The sequence below is a fragment of the Hibiscus syriacus genome, unplaced genomic scaffold (genome assembly GCF_006381635.1).
Source record: "Hibiscus syriacus cultivar Baekdansim isolate YM2019G1 unplaced genomic scaffold, ASM638163v2 tig00111558_pilon, whole genome shotgun sequence".
In the NCBI taxonomy this organism is placed as follows: Eukaryota; Viridiplantae; Streptophyta; class Magnoliopsida; order Malvales; family Malvaceae; genus Hibiscus; species Hibiscus syriacus.
Window position 1 is genome coordinate 420,627 of NW_024063119.1, and position 19,378 is coordinate 440,004.

The 19,378-nt window shown below is 32.9% G+C and overlaps 4 protein-coding genes across 5 annotated transcripts; 2 read left to right on the forward strand and 2 right to left on the reverse strand.

Annotated features, from left to right (window-relative positions):
• The first annotated feature begins 3,120 nt into the window (after window positions 1–3,120).
• LOC120164904 (auxin-induced protein 22D-like) lies at window positions 3,121–4,138 on the forward strand. Its single transcript, XM_039174536.1, has 3 exons — window positions 3,121–3,378; window positions 3,480–3,782; window positions 3,894–4,138. The coding sequence occupies exons 1-3, from the start codon at window positions 3,191–3,193 to the stop codon at window positions 3,967–3,969; spliced, it is 567 nt and encodes a 188-aa protein (XP_039030467.1). The 5' UTR covers window positions 3,121–3,190; the 3' UTR covers window positions 3,970–4,138.
• Window positions 4,139–4,435: 297 nt separating this feature from the next.
• On the reverse strand, window positions 4,436–9,324 carry LOC120164905 (sec-independent protein translocase protein TATA, chloroplastic-like). Of its 2 annotated transcripts, none has more exons than XM_039174538.1 (2): window positions 8,832–9,324; window positions 4,436–4,748 (listed from the first exon to the last, which is right to left on the reverse strand). In XM_039174538.1, exons 1-2 carry the CDS (start codon window positions 9,177–9,179, stop codon window positions 4,641–4,643), a joined length of 456 nt encoding a protein of 151 aa, XP_039030469.1. In that variant the 5' UTR covers window positions 9,180–9,324; the 3' UTR covers window positions 4,436–4,640. The 2 variants fall into 2 exon arrangements, with proteins under 2 accessions (XP_039030469.1, XP_039030468.1); XM_039174537.1 differs by lacking the exon at window positions 4,436–4,748 and adding an exon at window positions 6,882–7,130 and having other exon boundaries at window positions 8,832–9,318.
• Window positions 9,325–15,259: 5,935 nt separating this feature from the next.
• LOC120164938 (calmodulin-like protein 11) lies at window positions 15,260–16,348 on the forward strand. The gene is made up of 4 exons (XM_039174561.1): window positions 15,260–15,419; window positions 15,494–15,651; window positions 15,789–15,869; window positions 16,047–16,348. Exons 1-4 carry the CDS (start codon window positions 15,344–15,346, stop codon window positions 16,182–16,184), a joined length of 453 nt encoding a protein of 150 aa, XP_039030492.1. The 5' UTR covers window positions 15,260–15,343; the 3' UTR covers window positions 16,185–16,348.
• Window positions 16,349–16,504: 156 nt separating this feature from the next.
• Window positions 16,505–18,927, reverse strand: LOC120164896 (PITH domain-containing protein At3g04780-like). Its single transcript, XM_039174530.1, has 8 exons — window positions 18,789–18,927; window positions 18,435–18,521; window positions 18,058–18,181; window positions 17,842–17,890; window positions 17,687–17,744; window positions 17,533–17,579; window positions 17,364–17,441; window positions 16,505–16,740 (listed from the first exon to the last, which is right to left on the reverse strand). The coding sequence occupies exons 1-8, from the start codon at window positions 18,828–18,830 to the stop codon at window positions 16,686–16,688; spliced, it is 540 nt and encodes a 179-aa protein (XP_039030461.1). The 5' UTR covers window positions 18,831–18,927; the 3' UTR covers window positions 16,505–16,685.
• Between the last annotated feature and the right edge of the window lie 451 nt (window positions 18,928–19,378).

Here is a 19,378-nt window from a genome sequence, read left to right on the forward strand (position 1 = left end):
ATAGAGATTCTGCTTGAGAGAATATTAATAAAAAAAAAGGAATAGGTAAATGCAGATTAGGCAAGTAGTTATTTAAAAATATAAGCCATAAATTTATATATGCATTTCTGATTTAGATTTTATTATAGGTTAAGTTTTACCGTATATATATATCGACAAACAACATTTTACTAAAGAGACTGATCTAACTATAAACGACCACGATAAACCAATTAAAAAATACATGTCGTGATGATTTTTGTACGAGCACCAAAATGACGTAAATGTATGAAAAAAATATATCAAAAATCATAAGGATCGTGCTACAAGAGACAAAGAAAAACATGTCATAAGAATAGAGATTATTATTCAAAATTAGAAGAAAAAAAAAACCCTCAAGAGAAATAAAAAAAAGAACATAATATGAAAAAAAAAATAAGAGAACTAATAATTACCGATGATTGACAACTAACATTAAAATTAGTGTTGTTGTCAGCTAAATAAAAATCAAAATGAAAGAAAGACTGCACAATAATATCAAGAGAAAATTAGGTTAAAAAAGGCCGCTAACTTTTACCATATATAATTTTATATAGATATATAATAATTATCGACCTATTTGTTTGTATTTTATAATAATTGATTAAAAAAGTTAAACAATAATTTAAATGTCGGTTGTTACGATTAAGATTTTGATTAAGGAGATTAACTATGATAACCAAAATTAGCTGGGGATGGTTTTTCATGGGGACCCCAAAATTGGTGTTAAGAGGAAGTCGTTTGAGCTGGCAATGGCTGGCGGATGGGACGGAGGAGACCCCATTACCCGGCCAGACAGTAGGGGCGAAATAGAAAAAAAGGATTAATTTGTGGACCCTTTTTGTTGTGCCCTCCACCACCGTGGTCCTTGGTTTGAATGAAAACCTCCAAGCTGTTGAACCAAAATTATACTTGCTAAACGTCGACCGTCGTCAATGTTCAAACATCGACACACTCGTGCGCTCCTGCATGCATGAAAGCAACGGTTATATATATATATATATATATATATATGCATTTATGATTCAGAGTTTCTGAAGAGGACAATCACCCATTGAAATGTTGAATATTGGCTGTCGGTGCGCCTATCACATTCTTAATTAGACGTATTTGTATAATAATAATTAAAAAAATTAGCGTGTGACTGTTTTAATTTAAACATAGAGATACAATCGATTATTGAACAGAGGAGGAAGAGAAAACAAACAAGTTGAAAATTCATGAACAGTCAATTTGATATAGAGGGAGTCTTGACTCCTTTTTAATCTTGCATGGTGATTTATATACATATATTTAATGTTTTATTATAATGATAATTATATGTACGTTAATAAAGTAAATAAATATAATTGTCAGACAGTAGATACAATAAGTAGATCACGTAAATTTACCAGTGATCATGTCTAGAGACTATAATTAGTCGAAAGACAAAGAACCCTGAAATCTTTAACTCGATAGAAAAAAATTAAGATGGAGCATGCGAATCATTTCCGAAGAAGATATAATAATAATAATAATAATAATTTCACTTAATTAAATTTTTATTTTCTAGTATTATCCTAATTATCGTGAGCCATAAGTAGAGAGGAAACAAAAATAGAGTAAATGAGAAGGATGTTCCTCTTTTTGGATAGCTTTAGTTTGCATGCCATACTTCATAATTCATTTACTCAAAGCTTATTCATCAAGTCATCCAGGACAAGGAAACATGGCCTTTTAGGGTTTCCTGTTTGTTTAAACCAAACGAATTCAATCATCAATTTCTTGATTTTGCCAAAAGTATGTTTATATCACATAATTACAACTTTTCTTTATTATTACAAGTCTATATATGTTCTTTGTCAATTTTTTTATCGTTACAATCATAATTCTTAATGGTTAGTTAGAACACATAGGACATATATTGTCACGTCGTAATTATTTAGGGACTGAAAACATAAATATTTCCACCCCTTCAACCCATGGGGAGCCATTTTTCTGTTTCCCCTCCTCTATCCAAAAGAAAATTAAGAAAAGGATAAAAATGAAGGGCCATGGCATGGAGATTACTTCAAATCAAAGCGGCTAGCACTCTCAGTACTATAGTTTAACTTTTTAAATTTATAATATTTTTTCGGTAGCATTGCATGTATTTATTATTCGGTTATTTATTATAAAAATGGATAAATTGTGTATTTAGTATCTAAACTATCAATTTTGATTCGTTTTAGTATATAATCTTTTAATTTTTTCAAAACCATATCTAATTATTTGTTTTTATTTCATTTTAATACCCACCGTTAAAAAGTTAACACGTTTAGTACATAAATTATCAGTTTTAGTATATAAACTATTAATTTTTTCAAAACTTAACTTTAAATTTTGAGCATGATACTAAAATAAAATAAAACTAAATTTTATGTATGATTTTAACAAAAATTAAAAAATTATGTACTAAAATAAACCAAAAGTGATAGTTTATATACTAAATGTGTAATTACCCTATAAAATTCAACATACAATGATTCTTTTAAATTAATTTTTTTATTCATTAACGAGTAACCTCAGTAATTAGAGAGGATATTATTTTCTCTAGAAGAAAAATTAGGTTATGGCTTAATCCGATCAGTTGACCCATGGAAGGTCATCATATCACACGCTCGAGATTTCTTCTCTTGGAGGTGATCCATTGATATGAATCCGTTGGATTTTTTCTGATATTCTTCAATATTGTATGGGCAGCTAAGCTTTGTCCTGACCTTGTCCCCATACTTTTAAGACAAGTGCCTCAATTATGGTGTTCCATTGTTGCAAACACCTTAGCTGCCCACCACGTCCGATCCCATGTGCTAAAAGATACCCTTTCCTCTAAAAATATTTAAAAAAGAACCCTTAATTAATATATTGATTAAAATATGTAAATGCCATTAATTATATTTAATTTAATCTCAACTCCAAATTTATAATAAAATATAATTAATATATTGACTAAATTCCAAATTTAAACATGATAAAAGGATCAAAACCATAATTTAGCCTTTAATTATTTGTAATTTGTCAATAATGTCATTTACTTTTATTACCCTAAAATTCCCATCTATAAAGATAACGTTGAATTTTCCCAAGGCATGCATCTGTTCTTTCTTTCTCCTTTAAGAACTCAGCTTATTGAAAAACACAGAGGAATTAAGGTATGGAAACTGAGAAAGATCTCAACCTCGAGGCGACGGAGCTCCGACTAGGCTTACCGGGAACCTCCAACGAGTCAGCTAAGAACACAACTCACCGGAGCAACAAAAGAGCCTTGCCCGAACAACCCATGTCTGCTAATATTGACACAGCTTCTAAGAACTGTGACCAAGAAACTGCTCAGCACACCAAGTAAGCAAATCCTTTTTTCCCCCCGAATCAAAAATGAAAGATTCCACTTTCCTTTTTCTTGTTCATTGATTAATGGATACTGATTATAAACAATATTGCAGGGCACAAGTTGTGGGGTGGCCACCCATCAGATCTTACAGAAAAAACTGCCTGCAACCCAAGAAAAGTGAGGCTGAAATGAGTGGGATTTATGTGAAAGTGAGCATGGATGGGGCTCCTTACCTTAGAAAGATAGATTTGAAGGTGGTCAAAGGATACCCAGAATTGCTCAAGGCCTTGGAAGACATGTTCAAGTTCAAAGCTGGTGAATATTCAGAGAGGGAAGGATATAATGGATCAGAATTTGTGCCTACTTATGAAGACAAAGATGGTGATTGGATGTTGGTTGGAGATGTCCCCTGGGAGTAAGTTTTTTCTCTTCCTTTCTTATTTGTCTTGATATTATGATTCGAATGATGAAATTTCGATTAATTATATGTATCATGTGCCTTAAGAAAAATTTATTTGGGATGCAGGATGTTCACCAGTTGTTGCAAAAAGCTGAGGATCATGAAAGGATCAGAAGCAAGAGGGTTGGGTTGTGTTGTATGAAAACATGAAGACAAAATCTCATGAAGAAAGATCAAACCCTTTTAACTTGGGATATCCAAAGAAGAAACTTGGATCCATAACTTTTTTTTTTATTCTTTGTTGATTTAGCAACAAAGAAGATTGATCCTTGGATTTTTTTTTTCTGTGGCATAACTAGAGAAAGGAAGAAGAAAAAACATATTTTCATGTATAGTTTGTCATGTTTTGTTTATTTCCTTATGGAATCTGTACAAAAGGAAAACATATGTTCATAACATCGTTTTCCTTTTAGTTTTTCATGTAAATTGTGAATCAAATCCCCCTTTTCATGTATTTCTTCTTTCCTTGCCGTTTGAATTTGATTTTCTTCTCAGCTACACAATTTATACGAGCAACTCAACAGTCGACACTTTCTCAGGTTTAGAGATGAATATCCGATTCAGTTGAATAAAGTAAAATAATTTTGGCCCTGAACCACTTGAGATATGTTTCTAAAACATTACCAGAAACAAGTGTATTGAAAGATTGTCTAACCATTTAATTAAACAATCACCAACATAACCACTCTACATTCAAAATTATTTGTTTGATGTTCATCGGTACAACAGACAGAACCGAGTAACCGAGTTCAGAAATCGTATCAACTAAAAGATGGTTTTGTGAACTCATACATTCTCCTTAGAGCTAGAGACCTAAAGATCCGGTTTCTTCTCTTCACCAACGGCTGTGGAATTCTCCTCGGATTGCTCTGTTAGAGACTCAGGTTCCTTTTTCAGCTCGGTCTCAAACTCCTTTGCAGCCTGCAAAATTTACATACTATTGGGTTTAGCCTTATCGTCGATGTAGTGTGCAAGCAAGGCTATATCGATGTGGAAATATTGAAACGTCTTGGCAACATGGAAGAAGAACAGATCTTTCAGTAATTGCCAAGGCAGCATTGTACGATCTAACTTGAACCTGACCTATGCTACTCCGACTCTCCATTTTTTTCTACAAGTACCCATGCCCGATACCCCTTATCCAACACAAATCTGAGCATGGCTATGAGAATATAACCCTCCAATGGCTCATCGAATTCACGAAACAACCAAGTCCAAGTAACATAAAAAATGGAAAAATGCCTGATGGAGAGTGAACTGTACTTTCCAGACTGCAAAATGTTTTCCATGAATCATAATGCCCGGGTCGAGCCAAACAAGAACATCATTGGAAATTCAATCTAAAAGGAGACATTAGAACACTCAGCTTTAGTCACCAAAATGTTTTCCATGAATCATAATGATCGAGTCGAGCCAAACAAAAACATCATTGGAAATTCAATCTAAAGGGAAATAAATCCCAGGACATCAAGACAAACAACCAATCTATAACACAAATCACTTACTGGACACGTAAATGGAATTCTTTTTCAACGAGCAAACAAAAAAGGACCTTCTTGAAAACAGGATGAAAGTAGAGCAATACACAAACACATATATGTATATTATCTTTAGCTATTGGAATGCGGAAAGACAGGCATGAAGAAGTTTAAGAATGGGCCCAATCCTATCAAAAGAACATAGTTCATTACAAGAATAGGAAGTTCACTAACGGGAACCACCAAGTAATAACCCGTCCCCAGAAAACCACACAATGTAAGTTTGAAATAAAGTCATGATTTTACCTTAAACATGAAATCCCTAAGAAAACAGAGCTGTCTTACACTTGGATTTCCTAATATTTTTTTTAGACAGAAAACAAGAAAGAAGGTACATACTTTTTTTGTCTTAGTTCCATTGGTATTATACTTTGCTTTAGTAGAACAAATGTATTTTAGTGTTATTGTTTATTTCATTCTCCCTATGCTATTCATACGTGTTTGAAATAAAGACTTCGCAAACAACAAGCAACCCGACTGTGCTACGAATATCTGCTAGCAACTTGAACACTTCTGGTAGAACTAGCAACCCTACTTATTCAGATTAAGTTCCACAAAGACAAGGAGTGCACCATGAATGGCACAGTAAAAAAGGTATAATACTTAAGTTACTCAAAACTCAAGAATCATTATTATTGATCTATAGATGAAATTTCAGTAATGATTCGAAAGAAACCAAGCTTGTAGAGCTCTACCTTTAGTTATGAACTTATGATTCAAGAAATGTCAATACTCAAATGCAAAAAGAACATGGGACGTTCAAGAAACAATCAAATTAAATTTATCATTTCCTAGCTCAATCATCTCTCAACTTTGAATCTCAATCAATACACCCCATCTACTTATTAAGATTCGAATGATGAAGTTTCGATTAATTATATGTATCATGTGCCTTAAGAAAAATTTATTTGGGATGCAGGATGTTCACCAGTTGTTGCAAAAAGCTGAGGATCATGAAAGGATTAGAAGCAAGAAGGTTGGGTTGGGTTGTATGAAAACATGAAGACAAAAACTCATGAAGAGAGATCAAACCCTTTTAACTTAGGATATCCAAAGAAGAAACTTGGATCCATAACTTTTTTTTTATTCTTTGTTGATTTAGCAACAAAGAAGATTGATCCTTGGATTTTTTTTCTTCTGTGGCATAACCAGAGAAAGGAAGAAGAAAAACATATTTTCATGTATAGTTTGTCATGTTTTTGTTTATTTCCTTATGGAATCTGTACAAAAGGAAAACATATGTTCATAACATCGTTTTCCTTTTTGTTTTTCATGTAAATTGTGAATCAAATCCCCCTTTTCATGTAATTCTTCTTTCCTTGCCGTTTGAATTTGATTTTCTTCTCAGCTACACAATTTATATGAGCAACTCAACAGTCAACACTTTCTCAGGTTTAGAGATGAAAATCCGATCGAGTTGAATCAAGTAAAATAAATTTGGCCCTGAACCACTTGAGATATGTTTCTAAAAATTACCGGAAACAAGTGTATTGAAAGATTGTCTAGCCATTTAATTAAACAATCACCAACATAACCACTCTACATTCAAAATTATTTGTTTGATGTTCATTGGTACAACAGACAGAACCGAGTTCAGAAATCGTATCAACTAAAAGATGGTTTTGTGAACTCATACATTCTCCTTAGAGCTAGAGACCTCAAGATCCGGTTTTTTCTCTTCACCAACGGCTGTGGAATTCTCCTCTGATTGCTCTGTTAGAGACTCAGGTTCCTTTTTCAGCTCGGTCTCAAACTCCTTTGCAGCCTGCAAAATTTACATGCTATTGGGTTTAGCCTTATCGTCGATGTAGTGTGCAAGCAAGGCTATATCGATGTGGAAATATTGAAACGTCTTGGCAACATGGAAGAAGAACAGATCTTTCAGTAATTGCCAAGGCATCTTTGTACGAACTAACTTGAACCTGACCTATACTACTCCGACTCTCCATTTTTTTTCCACAAGTACCCATGCCCGATACCCCTTATCCAACACAACTCTGAGCATGGCTATGAAAATATAACCATCCAATGGCTCATCGAATACACGAAAAAACTTTGAGAAATTGAGCATACTTGTGTTAGACACAAGCTCGTATCTAACACTCACAACCAAGTCCGAGTAACATAAAAAGTGGAATAATGCCTGATAGAGAGTGAACTGTTCTTTCCAGACTGCAAAATGTTTTCCATGAATCATAATGCCCGGGTCGAGCCAAACAAGAACATCATTGGAAATTCAATCTAAAAGGAGACATTAGAACACTCAGCTTTAGTCACCAAAATGTTTTCCATGAATCATAATGATCAAGTCGAGCCAAACAAAAACATCATTGGAAATTCAATCTAAAGGGAAATAAATCCCAGGACATCAAGACAAACAACCAATCTTATAACACAAATCACTTACTGGACACGTAAATGGAATTCTTTTTCGACGAGCAAACAAAAAAGGACCTCCTTGAAAACAGGATGAAAGTAAAGCAATACACAAACACATATATGTATAATATCTTTAGCTATTGGAATGCGGATAGACAGGCATGAAGAAGTTTGAGATAGTTCATTACAAGAATAGGATGTTCACTAACGGGAACCACCAAGTAATAACCCGTCCCCAGAAAACCACACAATGTAAGTTTGAAATAAAGTCATGATTTTACCTTAAACATGAAATCCCTAAGAAAACAGAGCTGTCTTACACTTGGATTTCCTAATATTTTTTTTAGACGGAAAACAAGAAAGAAGGTACATACTTTTTTTGTCTTAGTTCCATTGGTATTATACTTTGCTTTATTAGAACAAATGTATTTTAGTGTTATTGTTTATTTCATTCTCGCTATGTGATTCATACGTGTTTGAAATAAAGACTTCGCAAACAACAAGCAACCCGACTGTGCTACGAACATCTGCTAGCAACTTGAACACTTCTGGTAGAACTAGCAACCCTACTTATTCAGATTAAGTTCCACAAAGACAAGGAGTGCACCATGAATGGCACAGTCAAAAAGGTATAATACTTAAGTTACTCAAAACTCAAGAATCATTATTATTGATCTATAGATGAAATTTCAGTAATGATTCGAAAGAAACCAAGCTTGTAGAGCTCTACCTTTAGTTATGAACTTATGATTCAAGAAATGTCAATACTCAAATGCAAAAAGAACATGGGACGTTCAAGAAACAATCAAATTAAATTTATCATTTCCCAGCTCAATCATCTCTCAAATTTGAATCTCAATCAATACACCCCATCTAAATGTTCTAATTGCTCGCCTAATTAAACAGCAGTAAAAAAAATTCACTCACTTCTCATTTTCCCCTAAAAGTTTCTCAATGAGAACACCAAAGCTTCCATTTTTACAACAACACAATAACAAAAGAACCATTTTTGAACAGCGGGAAAAAGGATTCGAATTGTTGGTCATTTAACATATTAAGCAAAACCCAGGTAAGGGAATCGACAAACCTGCTGAAAACTCTTGACAGTTTTCCCAATAGTCTTCCCAACTTCAGGCAATTTTTTTGGTCCAAACACAAGAGCCGCCACACCAGCAATAACGACAAGTTCTGGCACACCAAGACCAAACAAAGCATTACAAGTAAGGCCCTTTTTAGCAGGCTCGGCTGTTGTCCTCCATCTTGGTCGACCGGCAACAAAGGAAACAGATTTGTTCTGGGATTTCGCTCTGCTCAACAAAGAAATGGTGTTACTGCTGCAGATAAAATTGGATTGGGAAGAAGAGAGAAAAAGTGAAGCTGCTGCTGCTGCTGCTGGGGGTCTTGAAAGTGAAAGAGTAATAGAAGAAATCTCCATGATATTCCCAGTCAAGGTCTTTGAATTCTAAGAACTTTGATATGTTTTCGAGAATTTAAAGAGTTTTGTGCGAGTGTGAAGTTGAGGCTTTTAGCAAGGAAAATATCAAAGAGGAAAAGATAACTGGGAGCGTATGGTTGGGAACTAATTAGGGATATTTCATCGTTTTATATTCCTTGTAATTTGGCTGGTGAAAACAGTAACTCGTGGAGTCTATATGCTTATGGCGTTGATGAATAAGTGATTAAATTTTTAGTCTTAATATAAAAATCAATATTTAAATTATATATTTTTTTATTTAGATATCTAAATTATTTTTCGTTTAATTCAGATTTCCGACGTTATAGACGTTGTTATTTTAAATATTTCGATTGTAACAAATTTTAAAAAATTCAGTTAAATAACACATATAATATTATGATAATTTTAAAAAATATGTATATTTTAAAAAGATTAAAAATAAACTATTATATTAAAAATATTTTAAAACACTTATTTTTATATTAACTCGTTACCATTATCAATTCTGAAAATATATATTTTGATAACTCAATATTGATGATTTATTAAATTTTAGTTGTTTATGTTGCTAACTTTTATACTTTTTATCATTGAGTTGTTAATTTTAATTAACATAATATATTAATAAAAATAATTGTTTTTTTTAATTCAAAACTTAAATTTTAAATAAAATATTAATTTAATTCATAAAATTTAAAATTAAATATTAATTTAATCGTTAAATACAATTAAAATTTTTCTTTATCTACGTCACATCACATCATGATATGTCAAATATTATTTATATACGAATAATTAAAAGAATCGAGGGACATCCATATTTGATTTGATCCAATCGGATTTGATTTTTTAAAAAAGAAATCAAGTTCAAGTTAAGAATGGTCGGTTTCGATTTTATGGTGAAAAATTTAATTTGATTAGACTCGAAAAATAATATAAAAATACTTTATATATTTAGGGATAATTGCAAGAATATCTTTCTTTATATTATTATTTTTAATTAAGTCTCTATTTATTTAATAAAATTAATAATTTTATATTATTTCGAGTCGGATCGGCCGAAAATCTGACCCATGCCCACCCCTAATCCACATGACATAGTGTCGTAGTGGATTGTTTCTCATATTTCTTAGAGAAAAGTCTATTTAGTTGTTATGAGCATGAATTTCATATAGATTTCATGTCTGTGGGCTGATTTATATACATTGTAAATCTATACAATGTTGTCTCATACAAACTCATATAAAAAATAAAGAATATTTAGCCCAAATTTAATACAAAATCCAACTTAAATTTCTTATCCAGCCCGTGAAGGGTTTGCTGGTGGGCTTGAGGGTCCAAGTCCTCTTTGAAACGCGCCTTATGTGAATTTATAAAATTATATGAGATGATAAATTTATAAAAATTTAGGGTTTTATTTACAATTTTACCAAGTTTTGGGAGGTCATTGCTCCTTCGGCCTTTGTTAGGGATGGGCATGAGATCTGAATCCGATGGGTTCTGATTCGATCAGGTTAATTTTTTTAAAAAAAAATGGGTTCATGTCGGGTTTTTTTAAAAGGTGGTGTTCGCGTAGGGTCGAATTCGGATTTAGGATGAAAAATATCAAACCTGACCCGACCCGGAAAAAATAATTCTACCGTCTCCCCACGTTTCTTTGGAATGGAGATATGACGGAGCCTTTCACTCATACCCGGGGAATTCGACAAGATGATCCCTTGTCACCATATCTTTTTGTGTTATGCATGGAATGTCCTACACATTCTATACGTTCAGCTACTGTTAAGGGGCAATGAAATCCACTTATTTTTGGCTGATGACTAGATCTTGTTTGTCGAAGCTTCGCTGTACCAGCTACAAACCATAAAATTGGTTCTAGGAGAATTTTGTCGAGCCTCTGGGCATAAGGTGTGTGCTGCCAAAACAACGATGTTTTTTTCTAAAATTTTTATCGCGCTACCCGATCGTTGATTAGTGAAAGCTTTGGTTTTGAGGAAGTCGAGGATCTTGGTAATTACCTTGGGGTGCATGTGCTTCGCCGTCGAGTTAGTGTGACCTCCTATCAGTACCTTGTTCAGATGGTAAACAAAAACTTAATATGTGGATGGCGAAATGTCTTCTGTTTACGGGCAGAATCTTATTGGCTAAATCAATTCTAGATGTGATTCCATCAGTTTTACCTGCGATTCCCATGTACATAATGCAAATTGCGGTGTTACCTAACATGTAAATTTATAGAGCGGTTGATTCGTCGATTCATGTGGGGGCATTACGTCGTCACGTGGCGGGGTTCATTTGGTTAAATGGGATGATGTTTGTAAACCCACATCGATTGGAGGATTGAGATTTCATAAAATGGATATCCTCAATGAGGTTTTTCTTATGAAAATTGTGTTCCATATTATTGTACGTAGAGAAGACCTTTGGGTTCGTTTTATACGTGCAAAATATTGGTGCAGTGAGGGGGTGTCACTGTTTTTGCGCAATTCTAATTGCTCTCGTTTGTGGAAAGGTCTGAATACTATATGGAGTGTTGTGCGTTCCAGTCTTTTCTGGTTTACTGGGTATGGCAACGAGATTGATTTTTGGTATGACACTTGGATCGATGATATTGGTCCGCTAATTGAGTATGTCCATCCGAACCTCAAGGCGAATATTGCAAATACCTCTATAGCGTCCATGGCCAAAAATGTAGGGGAGTGGCACAGAGAGTTCTTTGAACATCTTCTCCCTCCCCATATCTTACTTAGAATTGTTGCGATCAAGGGTTCGGACCTAAGAATAACCATGGACTCAATTGGTTGGCGGGGAAATCGGGGACAGTCCTTCACGTTGAAATCGACCTATTTACTTCGGTCTGATGCAAGGACAGGCTCGCCGAATCAATTTGGAATATCATCCCAAAGTTCTGGCGCTTATCGAAAGTTAAAGGAACTTCACAACGGACTACTGGTGTCAGGTTTATGGTGCTCCTATTGAAGATATTGACCACGTCTTTAACTGCTGTCCACCAGCGATACAAACTTGGGCTGCTCTGGTGTAGCCTGCAAAGTTGATTTCGTTCTTACAGATGGATCTGCATGACTGGATATGAGCAAACTTGTCTGGTTGCATTAGTCTTGGTCGCGATAATGAACAGTGAGATCTTGTTTTTGGTTATGTTTTTTGAAATTCATGGCTTGATCGGAATGCTTGTACCTGTAATAGTCCGACGGCAGGCCACAGTGATCGATCGCAGTAAGCGTTTGATCGAGCTAACTTTTCGTGCTCAGTCTAAAATCCATGTGAACAACATAGATGTTAGCGGTGTGAACATTGATCCAGTTCGTTAGAACCTCCGGCCCCCACAGTGAGTTAAACTCAAAACTAATGGGTCGAGATGTGATGATAATGGTTACGTCAAATGTGGTGGCATAGCTCGGGACGATCTTGGTAAGTGGCAGTTTGCTTTTGCGAGATTCATTGGTACTTGTTCGGTCCTGGATGTCGAACTTTGAGGGGCGTACTCTGGCATTCTCTACACTTGGGAAGCTGGTTTCCGATAGGTTGTTCTTGAGTTAACTAGTATGAAGGCGATTAGGGTTTCGAAGGATGACTATAACGACATTCATTTTCTTAAATGACATTTAGACGAGCTTCGTCGACGTGACTGGATGGTGCTCGTCCAACACATTCATCGAGAGGGGAACAAAGTAGCCGATGCCTTAGCTAAAAGTGTTGGAGTAGATAGTATGGATCTTAATTTTCATGTAGTTCCACATGGGTGGATTCATTTGTTGTTACTGGAGGACGATGTTCTCAGATAGTTTTTGGCTTTTTTTTTAATATATTATGGATACTATGTTACTCCATCTAAGTGTATAGATGTTTTTAACGGGGCTCGTAATAATATTTTTGTGTGTAAGATTGTTTTTGAATAAAATTATACATTTTCATCTAAAAATAGATTTTCAATCGAAAATATAAAAAATACATCTCAAATATAATCTAAAAATTTTAGGAGGAGTGATTTCCCTTAACCGCTCATCTTTTCTTCCAACTAAGTGTACGGAGGATTTTAACGAGACCCGTATTAATATTCTTGTGTGTATGATTATTTTTGAATGAAATCATGTATTTTCATCTAATATAATAGATTTTCAATCTAAAATATAAAAAATACATCTCAAATATAATCTAAAAGTTTTAGGGGGAGTGATTACCTTTACCGGCTCCTCTTTCGGTCTATATATATATATGAACAATTTCAAAAAATTTAATATTAATTATATATTAAAATTTATTTAATAATTATAATTTTATATAATTTTATTCAATAAAAATGAATCATATCGATATAGATACAGAAGTATAATTACATGAAAATACTGCAATTAATGAAATTCAGTTATTTCAGAAGTAAGAAAAGTTAGATTAAGGCAAAAAAAAAAACTCATAATTATTTCAAATATATCATTTTGGGGGGATAAAAAACACTTTTATTAACATCTTAACTAGAAAATTTAACATAATTAAAAATAAAATTTTATTATTTATGGGAGACCAAAGCACCTCCAAATCTCCAATGCCGCCCCTCTTTCTCCGCCCTTATAGGTAAATCAGAAAATAATAAATGTCCAAATAATTATAATTATAATTATAATAAAATTAACATAAAACACTCATATTAAAAAAATATATATATATATCCAAATTTTAGTCAAATTATTCCTAAAAAAACATTTAGTCGAAATATATTTAAATATACCTAGAAAGTCAAGTCCAAGTTAAAATTCAAGGAAATAGTTAAATAATATTTAAATAAAAAAAATAAGAATCAAACTTTAATTTAAACAATATTTTTTAAACTATAGAGTATTTAAATTTAGATTAAACCAAAACATTTGGGTCATGATCCCTCCCGCTGGTCGCTATATATTTAATTGATTAATCCGTCAATGTACATAAACGAATCGATGAACCGGCTCTTTTAATATCAAATAAATTCAAGGGTAAAGTACGCAAATGGTTCTCAAACTATCGGATAATATTTTATTGAGTTTATTAATTATTAAAAGTTATAAAATGATCTTTTAATTATAGTGATTTGTTTTGTTGAGTCATTAAACTATTAAAAGTTATAAAATGGTCACTCGAACATTCATTATGTTACAAACTCATCCTTATCATGTTGATATTCCATTTTTTAAACCCTCATATTGAATTGGAATATACGGTTTGCATTCATAGACAATTTTCTCACATCGTCCGACTCTAGTTTATGATTTCGATGGTCTTAAATAGTTTGATATGCTTTTGTGGCTCATCTATCGATACTGTCAATTTTATTTGTATCTATCTTTTGTTCAAATTTTTTATTGAATTTATTTAATATTTTTTCTTCTATTATTCGTCTATCACAATAAATGATTAAATTTTCGTATTAATGATTATAAAAAGCATTATAATTATATATTTACTTTATAATATGATTATAATTTTATTTTATTTTAAATTTTAATAAAATTAATTGCTTTCTATGGAAAAAAAAGGAAAGAAAAAGTCAACTGTAGTTTTTTTTCTACATTGAATGCTGAAATATATTTCATAAAAGACAATTTAGTCTCTCTGGTCCCTAGTTTAGAAAAATCCCTAGAAAATTACAATATTAATTTTAAAACAGACATGATAAATTTAATATATATATATATATATATATAATATTATTATTATTAACATATATGATCAAAAATTCTTTATGAATTCAATTTTCATTTTTTAATATTAAATAAATATATAACAATTTTTAAATCTCAGTCGTACAAATAATTATCAAGTCGCTGTCAAGTGGGCAGCTTCAAGGGGAAAGTCCTGGAGAAAAAAACTCGTGGAAAGTGGAAATGGAATTCATTCAACCCAGGAAATCAACAAACAAGAAATGGGCATTGGAACTAAAAACTCAACTTACCAGAAAATTCATTTATTACAACTTATTGACATCATCACCTTTGCTTTTCTAACTATAAAATGCTTTGTTTTTGTTCATCTAACTTGAACAAGGAAAGCTTTTGGAGTTGAGACTGCTGTCCAAGCACTCATCTTCAGTTTTCCTTTTCATATTTTGCTGCATACTTTGCTTTCCCTCAGATTAAAATTCAGAAAACATGGGAGAAATCATGTCTGAACAACTAGTTTCTGAGTTTCGAGAAGCCTTCTGTCTCTTCGACAAAGATGGAGATGGTAAATTTTCTTCCCTTTATCATAAATTATAATTTTATGATTCGATAACTATGTTGGAATTACTTGTTTTACAGGCTGCATAACGATGGAAGAACTAGCCATTGCAATCAAGTCGTTGGATCAGAATCCAACGGAAGAAGAGCTCCAGAACATGATCGATGAAGTTGATACTAATGGCAATGGAACTATTGAATTAGGAGAATTCTTGAATCTCATGGAAAGAAAAATGAAGGTGATTGATTAATCTATATCTCCAGGGTTACAAGACCTGTCACTGCCTCGTAAAAGGGTTTTTTGTCGTCGGAAAAACAAATATTTCCGACGATTTTTTCAACAAAGAAATATAATAAGGATTTTTTTTGACAATAGGAAACTGAAGCAGATGATGAACTGAGAGAAGCTTTCAGGGTATTTGACAAAGATCAAGATGGCTACATATCACCCCATGAGGTTGGTTAATTCTTGTGTGTGTGTGTGTCGTGTTTTCTTTTCCTGTATTACTCATGGTTATCATACTGGTTTCTTATTATTATTTAATATTATGTGGGAAATTAATTGATACTGGTTTCTATTATTATTTTATTATGTCGGAAATTAATTGATTCGGATCGAGTAATGTAATCGCAGTTGAGGCTGGTGATGATCAATATAGGGGAGAAACTAACAGATGAAGAACTAGAGCAGATGATCAGAGAAGCTGATTTGGATGGAGATGGTCAAGTTAATTATGAAGAATTCGTCAGAATGATGTTGGCAGCCGCTTGATATTCAAGTTTACTTTTATTCACCAAATAACTTATTGTAATGGATACATAAACTATATGTTATCCTTAAACTCTGATTAAGAGTATATACTTAATGATTGATAGGGAGGCTAATCAGGGAATATATGTCATGTGATAATTTTGATATTATTATAGAACAATAATATATATTTGTTTTGAGTCATAATTCTAGAATTTTATGACAAAAAGGAACATTTTCTTCATAGTCATGATTAATATGAATTTAGCTATAGTTTATTTTCAGTCATCCATATGACTTCATTCAATTCTAAAACATGAAGGTGTTTATATGAATTTGGATGTCAAAAGCTGATGCTGTCACATAAATATAACATTTCTCTTCAGAATTCAGGTGTTGTATTTTTCTCAGCAAAGTAACTCAGTCCAAAACTAGATGAAGAAATGGAAACCAATGTTTATAGTATCCTAGGCCATTAGGGTTCAATCCATGTTCCTGCTCTTCCTTCAGAGCCTTTCAGGGTTAATGATTATGATCCTCGATCTTCTTCAACCCCTTCATGTCCGTCGTTTCCACCCTGCATTCAAAACATGTAGGCGTATAATGAGAAGAAATGCAAATGCCATATAAGGGGAAAATAGTTCATTGCACTTTTCTTTTGTTCTGATCCCTAAGCCGATGATGAATTATTATCAGGGAAACCGGCACATACGAGGTACATATTTTAATGCCCAAGTTAGAGACCGTCATTCATGAAATCACTAAAGCAATGAAGCAAACAAATCCTTTGGGAGGATAGGTATCCTTGATTCTTAGTGGTCATTGCTGCATATGGACCAAAAAGAAAACAGCGAAGCTAGTTGCTAACATGCAAAAAGGACAGCATATGCTTATAACAAATTACACCGTGCTCAGCTCGGTTTTGCTTTGCTAGTTTTAGGTAATGTCAGAAAGGCTCTGGATTCAAGTAGTTCTCAAATTTGGAAAAGTCGGATGAGTAATAACCGTCTTTACTAGTAATAAGCAACGCAAATGGCGAAAACATAAATTCATGGCCCAAACAAGTAAATATTAAATAATAAACATGTCTCCTGTATGGTATTGGTGGTAAGAAGGAAGTAAGAAATTATAAACCGATGATTTTAGTAAATGATATAAAACAATGCAGAGAAGTAGGAACTATAATTATTAAAAACATACGTTGATCCATATAAAGCAATCTTCTGAACCTTTGTGATCTCTGAACCCGACTGATTGTCTTCAATAAATATTGTCAAACTGGAAAAGAAAAGCAATATTAACAACAATTTACTTAATGTTATGATAAAGACCAAATAGACCACTTCACGTGCTCAAAATATAGACGTACCTACGGACATTCTGAAACTTGACATACTTCAAGACCAATGGTTTCCCCTGAAAAGAGGAAGAGAGAGTGAGCATCATGAGGTTTATCAATTCACGGTGAGTTCATAAAATACCCTTATTTCCTGACAATGGAAAGACAGAAAGAGAAGAGCTACCTTTAGATTATCAGGTGACAAAATAGCAGTGTCACTTGGAGGGAAGTCACTGACGTTACTGCATTATGTAAAGCGGAACATACTCCTCAGTGAAATGCTAAGTGCTTAAAATGGATAAACAATTTGCTAGAATGTAATTATGCCTTTGGTCTTACCTAAACCCCATATGTTCCCTGTTAGTAAAAAGTTTCACCATCTTTGGACCTGAAAATACAATCTGTCTTCAAATACTACAACACTAGACAACATCAAAGGTAATTCTAGGAGTGCATCTTGAAACAGGCATGCTTCAACGGATAAGCCAATAGGACTTTGCTTCAATGTGATTGCATTCAAGATTTATGGAAATGTAAAGATATAAAAAACATTACCATCCTCTTCGGATCCCGTGACGACTATGGAATGTAGTTTAATGACTCGAGTGAAAGGGATATAAATCAGAAGTTGCTCATCGGCATCACTCTCAAGGTTCAATCCTTCATCTTCTCTATAACCCTAACTCATGACCATAAAATTGAATGATTTCATGATAATAAAATTTCACAGAAGCAACAACTTAATTAGCAAAATTCATACATGATATTTACAATATCGAATCAATTAACCATAAAATCAATGTTTAAAAAGAACTTCAACCGAAACCATTAGTATCCCACACAATAAAGTAAGCATATCAGCCTAATTAATTCAATAACAAATGAAAACCAGCCATTCTTAAGAGAAACAAGAATAGGTTGAAGATAGTTACTTGCTTGAGGGCATTTGACAAAGAGTGACTGGAGCTTTGGTTAAGGCATTCAACTCCAGACCAATCAATAAAATCCAAGAGATCAACCTAATTACAAAAAGAGGTTCCCAAATAATCAAGTTAATACAATTTTCCAAGAAGCCTCCTTTCGATTAGCCCCACAAATACACTGATGGCGAAATATTTCAATCATCCAAAGAAATAAAAAAGGAACTTTTCAAGTAAAGAATATCATCGAAAACATATTCATTACTATTTTCCTTGTTTTCCATCCAATTTTTTTTTCAAAATTTCTCAAAAACCAAACAAAAGGGTATCCGTAAAGGAAAGAACTCTGAGGACAGGAATACTCACTTGGTTCCTTTGAATTGCAGTAGCTGATTCAGCAGCCGACATGGTTTACGGGATTGACGAGATTGATGAACCTGAGAACGAATAATCGGAGTGAAAGTTAACGAAGAAAAAAGATCTTAAAACCAAAAAATAATGGCGAGTATTCGGAAAAGACAAAACTGGAAGATGTTTATGAAACGTCGTCGTTTAAAGAGTATTAATATTATTATTATTATTAGTGTTAACTACATGATTCGTTATTTATCTTTATATTTTTGTCTACTTTTAATCACTCATTTCAAAAAACATGGATCATTTTCATTTATATTTAATTTATTTTCATTTTTATTTAATTAAGATGTAGTCACCATGAGTAAATTTTCGATAACGGTTAACATATTAGGTGATGTAGTATTTTGGTATAATCACATATTTGATCTATGTTATTTATATATTTTCTCAATTTAATTTTACTTTTAATAAATTAAAATAAATTTAATCATTCAATTGAATTATATCACGTGCCATTAGTTCCACGTGTCAGTGGTGTCAATTGTTATTGCTGCCACATATCACTATTCACTAACTTTTATTTTAATTTAATATATTTA